The following is a 15525-nucleotide window of genomic DNA, read 5'->3' on the forward strand; positions in this document are numbered from 1 at the left end:
TTGAGAAATGTCCTCTGGTCTGATGAAACAAAAATAGAACTGTTTGGCCATAATGACCATCGTTATGTTTGGAGGAAAAAGGGGGACACTTGCAAGCCGAAGAACACCATCCCAACCGTGAAGCACGGGGGTGGCAGAATCCTGCGGTGGGGGTGCTTTGCTGCAGGAAGGACTGGTGCACTTCACAAAATAGATGGCATCATGAGGAAGGATTATTATGTGGATATATTGAAGCAACATCTCAAGACATCAGTCAGGAAGTTAAAGCTTGGTCGCAAATGGATCTTCCTAATGGACAATGACCCCAAGCATACTTCCAAAGTTGTGGCAAAATGGCTTAAGGACAACAAATTCAAGGTATTGGAGTGGCCATCACAAAGCCCTGACCTCAATCCTATAGAAAATGTGTGGGCAGAACTGAAAAAGCGTGTGCGAGCAAGGAGGCCTACAAACCTGACTCAGTTACACCAGCTCTGTCAGGAGGAATGGGCCAAAATTCACCCAACTTGTTGTGGGAAGCTTGTGGAAGGCTACATTAAACATTTGACCCAAGTTAAACAATTTAAAGGCAATGCTACCAATGTGATGAAATAAATAAAACCTGAAATAAATAATTTCTCTCTACTATTATTCTGACATTTCACATTCTTAAAATAAAATGGTGATCCTAACTGACCCAAGACAGGGAATTTTTACTAGGATTAAATGAAAAATTTAGTTTCAATGTATTTTGCTAAGGTGGGAAGTAAGAGGGAAATAAGTATTTGACCAACTCTCAATCAGAAAGATTTCTGGCTCCCAGGTGTCTTTTAGACAGGTAACGAGCTGAGATTAGGAGCACACTCTTAAAGAGAGTGCTCCTAAGCTCAGCTTGTTTCCTGTATAAAATACACCTGTCCACAGAAGCAATCAATCAGATTCCAAACTCTCCACCATGGCCAAGACCAAAGAGCTCTCCAAGGATGTCAGGGACAAGATTGTAGACCTACACAAGGCTGGAATGGGCTACAAGACCATCGCCAAGCAGCTTGGTGAGAAGGTGACAACAGTTGGTGCGATTATTTGCAAATGGAAGAAACACAAAATAACTGTCAATCTCCCTCGGCCTGGGGCTCCATGCAAGATCCCACCTCGTGGAGTTGCAATGATCATGAGAACGGTGAGGAATCAGCCCAGAACTACACGGGAGGATCTTGTCAAAGATTTCAAGGCAGCTGGGACCATAGTCACCAAGAAAACAACTGGTAACACACTACGCCGTGAAGGACTGAAATCCTGCAGCGCCCGCAAGGTCCCCCTGCTCAAGAAAGCACATATACGGGCCCGTCTGAAGTTTGCCAATGAACATCTGAATGATTCAGAGGAGAACTGGGTGAAAGTGTTGTGGTCAGATGATACCAAAATGGAGCTCTTTGGCATCAACTCAACTCGCCGTGTTTGGAGGAGGAGGAATGCTGCCTATGACCCCAAGAACACCATCCCCACCGTCAAACATGGAGGTAAAAACATTATGCTTTGGGGGTGTTTTTCTGCTAAGGGACGATGGACGGGGCCATGTACCGTCAAATCTTGGGTGAGAACCTCCTTCCCTCAGCCAGAGCATTGAAAATGGGTCGTTGATGGGTATTCCAGCATGACAATGACCCAAAACACACGGCCAAGGCAACAAAGGAGTGGCTCAAGAAGAAGCACATTAAGGTCCTGGAGTGACCTAGCCAGTCTCCAGACCTTAATCCCATAGAAAATCTGTGGAGGGAGCTGAAGGTTTGAGTTGCCAAACGTCAGCCTCGAAAGCTTAATGACTTGGAGAAGATCTGCAAAGAGGAGTGGAACAAAATCCCTCCTAAGATGTGTGCAAACCTGGTGGCCAACTACAAGAAACGTCTGACCTCTGTGATTGCCAACAAGGGTTTTGCCACCAAGTACTAAGTCATGTTTTGCAGAAGGGTCAAATACTTATTTCTCTCATTAGAATGCAAATCAATTGATAACATTTTTTACATGTGTTTTTCTGGATTTTGTTGTTGTTATTCTGTCTCTCACTGTTCAAATAAACCTACCATTAAAATTATAGACTGATCATGTCTTTGTCAGTGGGCAAACATACAAAATCAGCAGGGGATCAAATACTTTTTTCCCTCACTGTATATTATCTCCAATGTATCGTCCATGTAAAAAAACCTGTCTGATTAGAATTAATAATGTCCGACAATACCTTTTTTTGCTAGAATTTCTGCATCACTACACTGAAGTGTAAAGGGCCTCCAATATTTTAAATGGACAGGCTCTTTATATTTCCCACTTGTATCCTGTTTCAGTAATAATGAAATCAGACCTTCTTGAGTGTCTGATAATCTTCCATTTACATAGGAGTGGTTGAAACATGCTAGTAATGGTCCTCTGAGTATATCAAAAAAGGTTTGGTATACCTCAACTGTTATGCCATCCAACCCTGGAGTTTTCCCGGACTTAAAGTCTTTAATAGTGGAGTCTTTTGTTAAGACATGTAGCTTGCAAGCTAAACAATTAACCATAATCCCAACTCATGATGTTCCTACCCTGCATGAATCTGCAGGTAGCTAACCAACCAGGTTCAATGTTAGCTAGCTAACATTAGGCTATAAATAGCAAAGCAAATGGCTCTGAGATACGAATAATATTACTACACAGATTATACAAGTAACATTAGCTAGCGAGCCATCCAGTTAACGTTAGCTAGCTAACAGTACACTAACTTGAAAATAAAATGACTTTCTGACAAAGTTAGAAACGTGTAGTATCTGAAAATGTAGCTAGCTAGACTATCTTACCCGTATACATGGATGGATGCTTCTCCCTCTCTGTCACGGATGCCATGGTTGCCCTTAGTTTGAAGACAGGTTTTTTATCCATCTCCTTAGCTATCATACTCTAATTCCATTGATTTCAAAACTCGGTCCTCCAGAAAGTTGAGAGCAACACTTATGCAGTTCTACTATGAGATATATATATTTTTAAAGCCGTGTTAGACAAGATTACCTACACATACTGACCAGCTCAAATAGACAGAAGTGTGCTACATGGCAGACCAATCCGAACTCATCTCTCGGCATGTCCAGGCCACTCATTATCTCAGCCAATCATGGCTATCGGGAAGGTTGTAATGGAATTTAAACACAGTTTGGAATTTATGCAGAATTTACAGAGATTTTTTTAGACCGGTTGTAAACCAAGATTTCCATGGGCTCCCGAGTGGCGCAGCAGTCTAAGTAGTGCTTGAGGCATCACTACAAACCACCTGGTTCGATTCCAGGCTGTATCACAACCGGCCGTGATTGGGAGTCCCATAGGGCGGCGCACAACTGGCCCAGCATCGTCCAGGTTTGGCCGGTGTAGGCTGTCATTGTAAATAAGAATTTGTTCTTAACTGACTTGCCTAGTTAAATAAAGGTAAAATTAAATTAAAACATTAAAAAATCAGTACGATAAACAGAGAGAAAGCAGACAACTTGCTCACTGTATGGATCCTGGCTGCACTTTACTAAATGAGCAGGAGATTACCAACTCGCACATTAGTGCTGTGGATACAAGCAGTATGTGGTGCAGTAAGCCAAAACACTGGTCAAAGATGCTTGGGAGAGACAGTGGTAGGAGCATTTGCTTACCCACTGAACGAGCAGCATGAACGAGCAGCGTGAACAATGTCAGAGTCCTTCCGGGTGCCAACCTGGTTGATACTGTTATGAATGAGCCATCAGCCTCAATGAAGGATGGAGATCAGTTAGCTTAACTTAGCAGCCTAGAATTTCATTTAAGGTACTCCAGAGCTTTTTACTATCATTCTTCATATCCTTTACCTTTGTTCCATAGTATAATTTCTTCTTAGTTTTGTTTAGTTTAGTTACGTGAGTTCTCAATTTACTGTGTGTTTGCCAATCTGCTGTTGCCAGACTTATTTGCCATTCCATTAGCCTCATCCCTCTGAGCCATACAGTTTTTCAATTAATCATCTATCCATGGGGATGCCAAGGCAGCAGCTACTCTTCCTGGGGTCCAGTAAAATTAAGGCAGTTATACATATTAAAAACATTACAATAGATTCATAACAGATTTCACATCATATTAAGAGTGTGCCTTCAGGCCTCTACTATACTACCACATATCTGTAACATGTGTACATGTGTGTATAGTGTGTATGTTATTGTGTGTTTGTATGCATGTGTCTATGTTGCTTCACAGTCCCCACTGTTCCATAAGGTGTATTTTTATCTGTTTTTTAAATCAAATTTTACTGCTGGCATGAGTTACTTGATGTGGAAAAGTTCCACGTAGTCATGGCTCTATGTAGTACTGTCTATCTCTCATAGTCTGTTCTTGACTTGGGGACTGGGAAGAGACCTCTGGTGGCATGTCTTGTGGGGTATGCATGGGTGTTCGAGCTGTGCGCCAGTAGCTCGTTGCATTCAACATGTCAATACCTCTCACAAATACAAGTAGTGATGAAGTCGATCTCTCCTCCACTTTGAGCCAGGAGATATTGACAAGCATATTATTATTGTTAGTTCTCTGTGTCCATTCAAGGGCCAGCCGTGCTGCCTTGTAGTCCAGGTGCAACAAAACTAGGGCCTGTAGGACCTGCCTTGTTGATAGTGCTGTTAAGAATGCAGAGCAGCGCTTTATTATAGACAGACTTCACCCCATCCTAGCTACTGTTGTATCAATATGTTTTGACCATGACAGTTTACAATCCAGGGTTACTCCAAGCAATTTAGTCTCCTCAACTTGCTCAATTTCCACATTATTCATTACAAGATTTAGTTGAGGTTTAGGGTTTAATAAATGATTGTCCCAAATACAATGCTTTTAGTTTTTGAAATATTTATGACTAACTTATTCCTTGCCACCCACTCTGAAACTAACTGCAGTTCTTTGTTAAGTGTTGCTGTCATTTCCGTCTCTGTGGTAGCTGACGTGTATAGTGTTGAGTAATCCACATACATTGACACATTGGCTTTACTCAAAGCCAGTGGCATGTCGTTAGTAAAGATTGAAAAAAGTAAGGGGCCTAGACAGCTGCCCTGGGGAATTCCTGATTCTACCTGGATTTTGTTGGGGAGGCTTTCATTAAAGAACACCTTCTGTGTTCTGTTAGACAGGTAAGTCTTTATCCACAATATAGCAGGGGGTGTAAAGCCATAACACATACGTTTTTCCAGCAACAGACTATGATCGATAATATCAAAAGCCGCACTGAAGTCTAACAAAACAGCCCCCACAATCTTTTTCTCATCAATTTCTCTCAGCCAATGTTTAGTTATTTGTGTTAGTGCTGTGCTTGTTGAATGTCCTTCCCTATAAGCATGGTGAAAATATGTTTTCAATTTGTTTACTGTAAAATAGCATTTTATCTGGTCAAACAATTCTTTCCAAAAGTTTACTAAGGGCTGGTAACAGGCTGATTGATCGTCTATTTAGCCAGTTAAGGGGGCCTTACTATTCTTAGGTAGGGTAATAACTTTTGCTTTCCCCCAGGCCTGAGGGCACACACTTTCTAGTAGGCTTAAATTGAAGATATGGCAAATAGGAGTGGTAATATCGTCCGCTATTATCCTCAGAAATGTTCCATCCAATTTGTCAGCCCCCGGTGGTTTGTCATTGTTGATAATAATTTTTTCACCTCTTCCACACTTACTTTACGGAATTCAAAATTACAATGCTTGTCTTTCATAATTTGGTCAGATATACATGGATATGTAGTGTCAGTCTTTGTTGCTGGCATGTCATTCCTAAGTTTGCTAATCTTGTCAATGAAAAAAGCATTAAAGTAGTTGGCAATATCAGTGGGTTTAATGATGAATGATAATCTATTATTGAGAAGAGAATTTTATTGGATTCGCCGTTTGTGTACCATGTCTCCTAGAGGTATGAACCAAGAGTTTGATATCAGACCATTTCTTACATGAATATGTCACTTTACTTTGATTTGTCTTGCCTTCCAGGTTACCCACTTGGTGATTTTGTAAATATATATTATTTTCTGGAACCACAACATGTACCCACTACATTGTTATTCAATTATTAGAGATACACAAATGTTTCTTGCACCCACCATGCGTCATGTGGTCATGCGAGGTGAAATGTGTATATTTTGGGATGTGAGCACTCAGTTTGTTTGATCTTACGAAGATCCATTTCGGATCAAAATGCTGTTAATAAAGCGGTGAATTGGGAGCCTTAACAGTGTGCGGGCCATCTTCTTCTATACTAGTATTCTTTATTAGCCTAGCAACTATGTTTTTAAGGATGTGCGTATGACCACAAACTTTTTTTGTAATGAATGAGCCATCTGATTCAATTAATGATGGAGCGGAGTTTGCCTTTTTGCCCATAATTTCATTTAAGGTGCTCCAAAGCTTTTTACTATCATTCTTGATGTAATTTATATTTATTTCATAGTGTAGTTTATTTTTATTCAGTTTAGTCACATGATTTCTCAATTTGCAGTACGTTTGCCAATCGGTTGTACAGCCAGCCCCATTTGCCATCTCTTTTGCCTCATCCCTCTCAACTATAACATTTTTCAATTCCTCATCAATTCATGGGGATTTAACAGTTTTTACAGTCATTTTCTTAATGGATGCATGCTTATTAGTAACTGGGATAAGCAATTTCATAAATGTGTCAAGTGCAGCGTCTGGTTGCTCGTCATTACACACCACAGACCAACAAATATTCTTCACATCAACAACATACGAATCACTACAAAACTTATTGCATGACCTCTTATACACAATATTAGGCCCAGCCTTTGGAACTTTGGCTTCCCTAGATATGGCTACTATATTGTGATCACTACATCCGATGGATTTGGATACTGCTTTCAAACGAATTTCTGCAGCATTAGTAAAGATATTATCAATACGTGTTGATGATTTCATTCCTGTACTGTTTGTAACTACCCTGGTAGGTTGATTGATAACCTGAACCAGGTTGCATGCACTAGTTACAGTTTGAAGCTTTCTCTTGAGTGGGCAGCCTGATGAAAGCCAGTCAATATTCTGAAAGTATACGTCTCTATTGATATCACATACATTATCAAGCATTTCACACGTTATCCAGATACTGACTGTTAGCACTTGGTGGTCTATAGCAGCTTCCCACCAGAATGGGCTTTAGGTGAGGAAGGTGAACCTGTAGCCATATTACTTCAACAGTATTTAACATGAGATCCTCTCTAAGCTTTACAGGAATGTGGATCTGAATATAGACCGCAACACCGCCCCCGTTGGCATTTCTGTATTTTCTGTAAATGTTAACCTTGTATTGCTACCACTGTATCATCAAATGTATTTTATTTTTTTAATGATTTAAAAATAATAATAACCCCTTTTTCTCCCCAATTTCGTGGTATCCAATTGGTAGTTACAGTCTTGTCCCATCGCTGCAACTCCCGTACGGACTCGGGAGAGGCGAAGGTCGAGAGCCGTGCGTCCTCCGAAACACAACCCAACCGAGCCGCACTGATCTTGACACAATGCCCACTTAACCCGGAAGCCAGCACCACCAGTGTGTAGGAGGAAACACTGTACACCTGGCAACCGTGTCAGCGTGCACTGCGCTCGGCCCGCCACAGGAGTCGCTAGTGCGCGATGGGACAAGAACATCCCTGCCGGCCAAACCCTCCCCTAACCTGGACGACGCTGGGCCAATTGTGCGCCGCCCCATGGGTCTCCCGGTCACGGCCGGCTGCGACAGAGCCTGGACTCGATCAAATGTATTTTTTAAGTGAGTTTCAGAGGTAGTCAGAATATGAATGTTATCTGTTACTAGCAAATTATTGATTTCAGGAACCTTATTTCTTTAGCTATATATGTTAACGTGGGCTATTTTTAACACTTTTCTGGGATGCTTGATTATTTTTCTTGCTTTACTGGAAAGCTTAGCAGAGGTGGACATACTCAGGTTATTTTTATTAGTGCAGGGTGAGCTGCACACAGTGGACTTCCTACTAGGGCACACCACCTCAGTGCTAACAGCATTACTCTGGTTCATAGGCATATGATTACTGCATACAATAGCTGTAGGATCAGCAGAGGCATTCCGGGCAGTAAGAGGAACATAAATTCGGTTATTTACATTGTGTCTTCCAACGCCCCTAGGATAATGTACATTTGCTGAATCATTATGGACAACTCAATGACACAATGGTAGGCTTTAACTGAGCTGGACTACTGGGTCATTGATAAGGAATTGTCTCAATGCAGCCTTATAATGTTCTATGTGAAATGATCTAGGAACCCAAATGATTTGGGTGGATCCCCATCCTCCTTATAATACGAGCTTTGTTTCCAGAAGGTTTCAACATTGTCAATAAAGGTTACACCCACAGAGCTGTAATAGTGTTGTAGCCAGTTATGGAGGGCTAAAAGTCTGCTGAACCGTTCAATGCCATGATTTAGAGAGGGAGAGGGACAGATATTATGGGGTGTTTGTTAGTGTCAAGTAGAGACCAAATCAGTTCTTTAAAATCCATCTTCAGCTGTTCTGAGCTGCCCTTCATAATGTCATTTGACCCCACATGACCCATGACAGTATCAGCAACCGGAAGAAGCAATTTCATATATGCTTCAAGTGCAGCATCAGGATGTTCCTCATTACACACATCAGACCAACAAATATTTTTCACATCTTCAACATAGGAATCATTGCAAATCCTCTTGTATGATCACTTATACACTATTTTAGGTCCAGTCCTTATATTATGATCACTACATCTGATGGGTGTGGATACTGCTTTAGAGCAGATTTCTGCAGCATTAGAAAAGATGTGGTCAATACAAGTGGATGATTTAGTTCATGTGCCGTTTGTAAATACCCTCGTATATTGACTGATAACCTGAACCAGTTTGCAGACACTGATTACAGTTTGAAGCTTTTTCTTGAGTTTTTAATGAAAGCCAGTCAATATTTAGGTCACCCAGAAAATCTACCTCTCTGTTGATATCACATACATTATCAAGCATTTCACACATATTTTCCAGATACTGACTGTTAGCACTTGGTGGTCTATAGCAACCTCCCACAAGAATAGGCTTTAAGTGAGGAAGGTGAACCTGTAGCCATATTACTTCAACAGCATTTGACATGAGATCCTCTCTAAGCTTTACAGGAATATGACTCTGAATATAAACAGCAATACCTCCTCCATTGGCATTCCTGTCTCTTCTGTAGATGTTATAACCATATATTGCTACAACTGTATCATAAAAGGAATGATCTAAATGAGTTTCAGCAGTAGCCAGTATATGAATGCTTTCTGTTGCTAGCAAGTTATCGAATTCATGAACCTTGTTTCTTAGGCTACATTTGTTAATGTAGGCTATTTGTAGCGTTTTTCAGGGATTCTTGATTGTTTTTATTGCTTTACTGGGAGGCTTATCAGAGGTAGACATGACAGTGATATGTATATTTGAGCTGATAGTGCAGGGTGAACTGCTCACAGTGGGCTTCTTACTAGGTCAAAACGTTTCAGTGCTAACAGTATAACTCAGGTTCATAGGTTCATGCTTTCTGCTGAGAATAGCTGTTGTTTTGACAGAGGCATTAAAGGAGGAACATACATTAGGTTACTTACATTATGAATGCCAACACCCCTGGGAAAATGTACATTTGCAGCAGCACTAAGACAGCTCAGCAACACAATGGTAGGGATTATCTGAGCAGGGCTTGGGTCACTGATAAGTCATTGTCTCAACGCGGCCTTGAAATGCGAGGACAGGATCCAGGCACCAAGAAGATTTGGATGGACTCGGTCATTCCTGTAGAGCATATTCTGTTTCCAAAAGGTGTCGAAGTTATCTATAAAAGTTATGCCAACAGAGCTACAGTAGTCTTTTAGCTAGATATGTTATGCCAGTAGCCTGCTGAATCGTTCCCTGCCGTGGCCCAGCAATTACACAGGGCCTGAAATAATCTGACGCTTTTTGGAGTCTTTCAGAGCTTGAATCAGTTCTTTAAAATCCAGTTTAAGCAGTTCCATGCTAGCCCTCCTAATGTCGTTTGACCCCACATGGACTACGACATCGTCAGCCCCCGGCAGCTGTTGTAGAATGGTAGGAAACAGTCTAGTAATGTCCCGTATTCGTGCTCCAGGATAGCAAAGGGTTTTTTCCCCAGGAACCTAGATGTTTCTCACCATAGAGCTGCCGGTGATAATGGCTGGTGAAATGGCAGAGAAGGTGCGGCAGTTTTTGCGCCTCGAGCTGGCCACAAAACGCATTGTGGCTGATGGAGGAGCCGGTGTATCATACACAGCTGATCCGAGTCCAGGTAAGGGATGATGGCGCGGGAACCTCCGAAGCCAGGAGAAGGGGTTATATCATTTTGTATACTATACTGGGCAGTAAGTGTCATTGATGCTAGACCACTATAAAAACTTGGCATTTCTCACTTATCGTCTTTCCTCTTTACTATCTGAGTGGGATTTTAAGGCTTCATTGATTATTTTGACTACATTTCTTAGCCTCAACCAATTTGAAAAAGAGCTGGACGACTTGCAGGGCTAGTATTCCACCCCTTCAATACAGCTGAGTAGGAAAATCTTAATGTGTTTCAGTGGGAATCGAGATTAAATAGAATGAGCAGCACTGAACATGATAATGCTGCTTTAGTGTACACTGCTTGCTCGCTCAAAAAAACCTGAATCAGAGCGGCAACACCTAACATAACATAAAAGGAATGGGATAAGAAATATCAGAAGGGAGAACAAATTGAGAAGTAAGCATGTTGTGTGTGGCATTTCATGGTGCTAGACGGTCTGGGTTATCATCTTATGCTAAAGCAACATCAATAAACAATGGAGGAGAGGCCACATCCTCATTCCTGAAATGCACCCTGGGAAGGCAGGCACCCAGTCGCCGCAGCCGCCAATACGGGCAATATTAAGGTAATCAATCGGCGTCAGCAGTTTGGCAGCCTGGAATTTACTGTCGTGAGAGCTGGCGCATTCTGTATTAAGCCATAATTGATTTCATCGCCACAATCTCTTTCCCGGTTGTCGTGGGTAACACTGAGTGATGTGTTTTTGGACTGTGTTGGCGGAGGTGCACGTGTCGTGGTTCAGCAATGTGCAGAAGGCTCCATAGCTCTATATTCGGTCAGGTCCTGAACTGAGTTCTTATGAGAGGAGAGTACAGTGCAGTGCAGCCAAGAAGCCATGTGGTGTCATGCTTACTGCTCAAACCACCTCTTACACTGATTGGTGTATGACCTGGGGGTTGGTCTGTAGTTTGAGCCTTATGAACAAGATGTTTATCACAGGTAACGCCTACTTCACTGTCTGTGATTGGGTGTTAGCTATGTTGTTTGCTAGTGTTTGATTAGGTGAAGGCCAAGCTGACCAGTCTGTGATGAACTAAGCTGGGAGTACTGTGGTTTACAGTGGCTTGTGAAAGTATTCACCCCCCTTGGCATTTGTCCTATTTTGTTGCCTAACAACCTGGAATTAAAATAGATTTTAGTGGGGTTTGTATCATTTGATTTACACAACATGCCTACCACTTTGAAGATGCAAAATATTTTTTATTGTGAAACCCCCCCCCAAAAAAAAAGTCAATACTTTGTAGAGCCACCTTTTGCAGCAATTACAGCTGCAAGTCTCTTGGGGTATGTCTCTATAAGCTTGGCACATCTAGCCACTGGGATTTTTGCCCATTCTTCAAGGCAAAACTGCTCCAGCTCCTTCAAGTTGGATGGGTTCCGCTGGTGTACAGCAATCTTTAAGTCATACCACAGATTCTCAATTGTATTGAGGTCTGGGCTTTGACTAGGCCATTCCAAGACATTTAAATGTTTCCCCTTAAACCACTCGAGTGTTGCTTTATCAGTATGCTTAGGGTCATTGTCCTGCTGGAAGGTGAACCTCAGTCCCATTCTCAAATCTCTGGAAGACTCAAACAGGTTTCCCTAAAGAATTTCCCTGTATTTAGCCGCTATCCATCATTCCTTCAATTCTGACCAGTTTCCCAGTCCCTGCTGATGAAAAACATCCCCACAGTGAAGCATGGTGGTGGCAGCATCATGGTGTTCTCAGGGTGATGAGAGGTGTTGGGTTTGCGCCAGACATAGCGTTTTCCTTGATGGCCAAAAAGCTCAATTGTGGTCTCATCTGACCAGAGTATCATCTTCCATATGTTTGGGGAGTCTCCCTAATGCCTTTTGGCGAACACCAAACGTGTTTGCTTATTTTTATCTTTAAGCAATGGCTTTTTTCTGGCCACTCTTCCGTAAAGCCCAGCTCTGTGGAGTGTACGGCTTAAAGTGGTCCTATGGACAGATACTCCAATCTCCGCTGTGGAGCTTTGCAGCTCCTTCAGGGTTATCTTTGGTCTCTTTGTTGCCTCTCTGATTAATGCCCTCCTTGCCTGGTCCGTGAGTTTTGGTGGGAAGCCCTCTCTTGGCAGGTTTGTTGTGGTGCCATATTCTTTCAATTTTTTTATAATGGATTTAAAATGTTGCTCCGTGGGATGTTCAAAGTTTCTGATATTTTTTTATAACCCAACCCTGATCTGTACTTCTCCACAACTTTGTCCCTGACCTGTTTGCAGAGCTCCTTGGTCTTCATGGTGCTGCTTGCTTGGTGGTGCCCCTTGCTTAGTAGTGTTGCAGACTCTGGGGCCTTTCAGAACAGGTGTATACAGTTGAAGTCGGAAGTTTACATACACTTAGGTTGGAGTCATTAAAACTCGTTTTCAACCACTCCACACATTTCTTGTTAACAAACTATAGTTTTGGCAAGTCGGTTAGGACATCTACTTTGTGCATGACACAAGTAATATTTCCAAACAATTGTTTACAGACAGATTATTTCACTTATAATTCACTGTATCACAATTTCAGTGGGTCAGAAGTTTACATACACTAAGTTGACTGTGCCTTTAAACAGCTTGAAAAATGCCAGAAAATTATGTCATGGCTTTAGAAGCTTCTGATAGGCTAATTGACATCATTTGAGTCAATTGGAGGTGTACCTGTGGATATATCTCAAGACCTACCTTCAAACTCAGTGCCTCTTCACTTGACATCATGGGAAAATCTAAAGAAATCAGCCAAGACCTCAGAAAAAAAATTGTAGACCTCCACAAGTCTGGTTCATCCTTGGGAGCAATTTGCAAATGCCTGAATGTGCCACGTTCATCCGTACAAACAATAGTACGCAAGTATAAACACCATGGGACCACGCAACAGTCATACTGCTCAGGAAGGAGACGCGTTCTGTCTCATAGAGATGAACGTGCTTTGGTGCGAAAAGTGCAAATCAATCCCAGAACAACAGCAAAGGACCTTGTGAAGATGCTGGAGGAAACCGGTACAAATGTATCTATATCCACAGTAAAACAAGTCCTATATCGACAACCTGAAAGGCCGCTCAGCCAGGAAGAAGCCACTGCTCCAAAACCGCCATAGAAAAGCCAGGAATACTCACAGGCAGTGGACAATGGTGCGGCCATCTCCACACTCCCTCTGCCACTTGTGCACGTGAGCCAGCAGGCTGAGGAAGGCCTTCTTGGAGTCGGGCACGTCGCGGTAGGCTGACCAGCGCAGGAACTGGAACTGACACACCACCAGCTGGCCCTCCTGGAGCTAGGGACAGAAAGAAAACATGAAGCTCATGAGACCTGACTACACTGTGTGTGTGTGTGTGTGTGTGTGTGTGTGTGTGTGTGTGTGTGTGTGTGTGTGTGTGTGTGTGTGTGTGTGTGTGTGTGTGTGTGTGTGTGCATGAGTTCCTGCCTGCTTGTGCGCGTTCATGTGTGTCTATAAGTTTGTGTGGGATTTCTAGCCCTGCTGGTGAGACTGGGACCTGGGGTGTGAAAGGGAGATGTCCCTGTGTACTCAGCTATAGCCCATACCAGCACCTGCATTAATATCACTCTGCTGCTGCAGGGGCACATGTGACAGCTGTAACAGCCTCCAACCCTACACTTAAGGAGCTAGGGATGCACTGTAAGTCATGCAGATTGGACTAACACAAACAAATAGGATGCAAGGAGAAGTTACAATCATGGAAGTGGGATTTTCAGATGCTCTATGGACATATTTCTCTCTCACACACACAAACACACACACACCCTCGTTTCACGCAGACAAACACACAATTTCCCCACACTATGCTCTCTGTGGGTTGCATCCTGCTGGGTTGTGTGAGGTGCTGTTTGACAGTGCAGTGTGGAGGAGAGAGGTAGAGAGAGGTAGTATGAAAATGTATGCACTCACTAACTGTAAGTCGCTCTGGATAAGAGCGTCTGCTAAATTACAAAAAATTTAAATGTAAAGGTAGTGTAGGTGAGGAGGAATGACAGGAGGGGTAGATTGGGGGAAGGAGGATGCCACTCTATGAGGGTGGTTCTGGGCACCTCCTGTCACACAGCCTGCCAGCAGGGACAGGCCTCGCATGGAGGTGCCAGTCTGGTTGACAGTGATGCAACACACCTTCTCATTCACACACCCACACACAGTACAGTATTGTACACAAACTTTGTTCTTTCTACCGTTCAGACAGACAGACAGAAAGAGATAATTAAGACACACACACACACACAACGGCACATACGGATACGCACACGCACGCACACATACACACACCAAACAAAGTCTCTATTATTCTTCACAGAGGTAGGGAAGGAACATTGATGGGCATCTTGCTTTTCTTCCTGCCGGCATACTAAGGGGGACTTTGACAACACCAGTACTCCAGAGCTGTCATCTTCTTCAGTTGGGATTGACATGTAGCCTATTTCATGAGTACTGCCTGATTCTCTACGTCAGGTACTTGATTTAAATGTGTGAGATGCTTTATGAACAAATAAAAAGGGGGAGAAAATATGCTTTTGAGCCTATGAGAATATCACACATTGTGGATGTGACATGCATTACGGTCAAAGTCCCCCTTAGTATGCCGGCAGGAAGAAAAGGAAGATGCCCATCAATGTAATGACAAGCAGGAAATTGAAAAAGGGAGATGGTGGTTTTATAGGGTTGAAAGCATCTCCTGTGTGTGTGTGTGTGTGTGTGTGTGTGTGTGTGTGTGTGTGTGTGTGTGTGTGTGTGGCGCGTGCAAGCATGGGTGTATAAATGCTCTTAGTGACTCACCCTTGTCACGTTTTTGACACGGAACAGACGAGTGATGATGTCGTCGTCAGCTGACATGGACAGGAACTCAACCTCCATGGGCCCATACTGCTGTAGACCAGGCTCTGGCCAGTACTGGACACAGGGCTAGTGAGAGAGAGAGGAGGGGAGAGAGAGAGACAGGGAGAGAGGGTAGAGTGAAAAGAGGAGGAGGAGAAAATAGTTCATTTGGATCACTGTCAAGATTCCAAAAGGGAAACATCAGAGTCTAATCAACTCACCCCCGAAACCACCCTGTGACGACTCCAAAAGTGTTCCAACGCCATATGATTGGAACAGGTAACAAAAACTAGCAGACCTTACTGAGAGGAAGGGCTCTCACATAATGATGAAACAGAGTGAATAAATAGAGAGAGA

At 42.8% G+C, this 15525-nt stretch overlaps 1 protein-coding gene across 1 annotated transcript in view; it reads right to left on the bottom strand.

Annotated features, from left to right (window-relative positions):
- The window catches only part of LOC121543511 (receptor-type tyrosine-protein phosphatase U-like), a 433678-nt gene that overhangs the window by 19251 nt on the left and 398902 nt on the right, over positions 1-15525 (bottom strand). The window contains exons 28-29 of the mRNA XM_041853422.1: positions 15130-15255; positions 13463-13620 (exon numbers count right to left, since the gene is read on the bottom strand). Coding sequence (XP_041709356.1) covers positions 13463-13620; positions 15130-15255 — 284 coding nt within the window. The remainder of the gene's footprint in view (positions 1-13462; positions 13621-15129; positions 15256-15525) is intronic.

The sequence above is a fragment of the Coregonus clupeaformis genome, chromosome 28 (genome assembly GCF_020615455.1).
Source record: "Coregonus clupeaformis isolate EN_2021a chromosome 28, ASM2061545v1, whole genome shotgun sequence".
Taxonomy (NCBI): domain Eukaryota; kingdom Metazoa; phylum Chordata; class Actinopteri; order Salmoniformes; family Salmonidae; genus Coregonus; species Coregonus clupeaformis.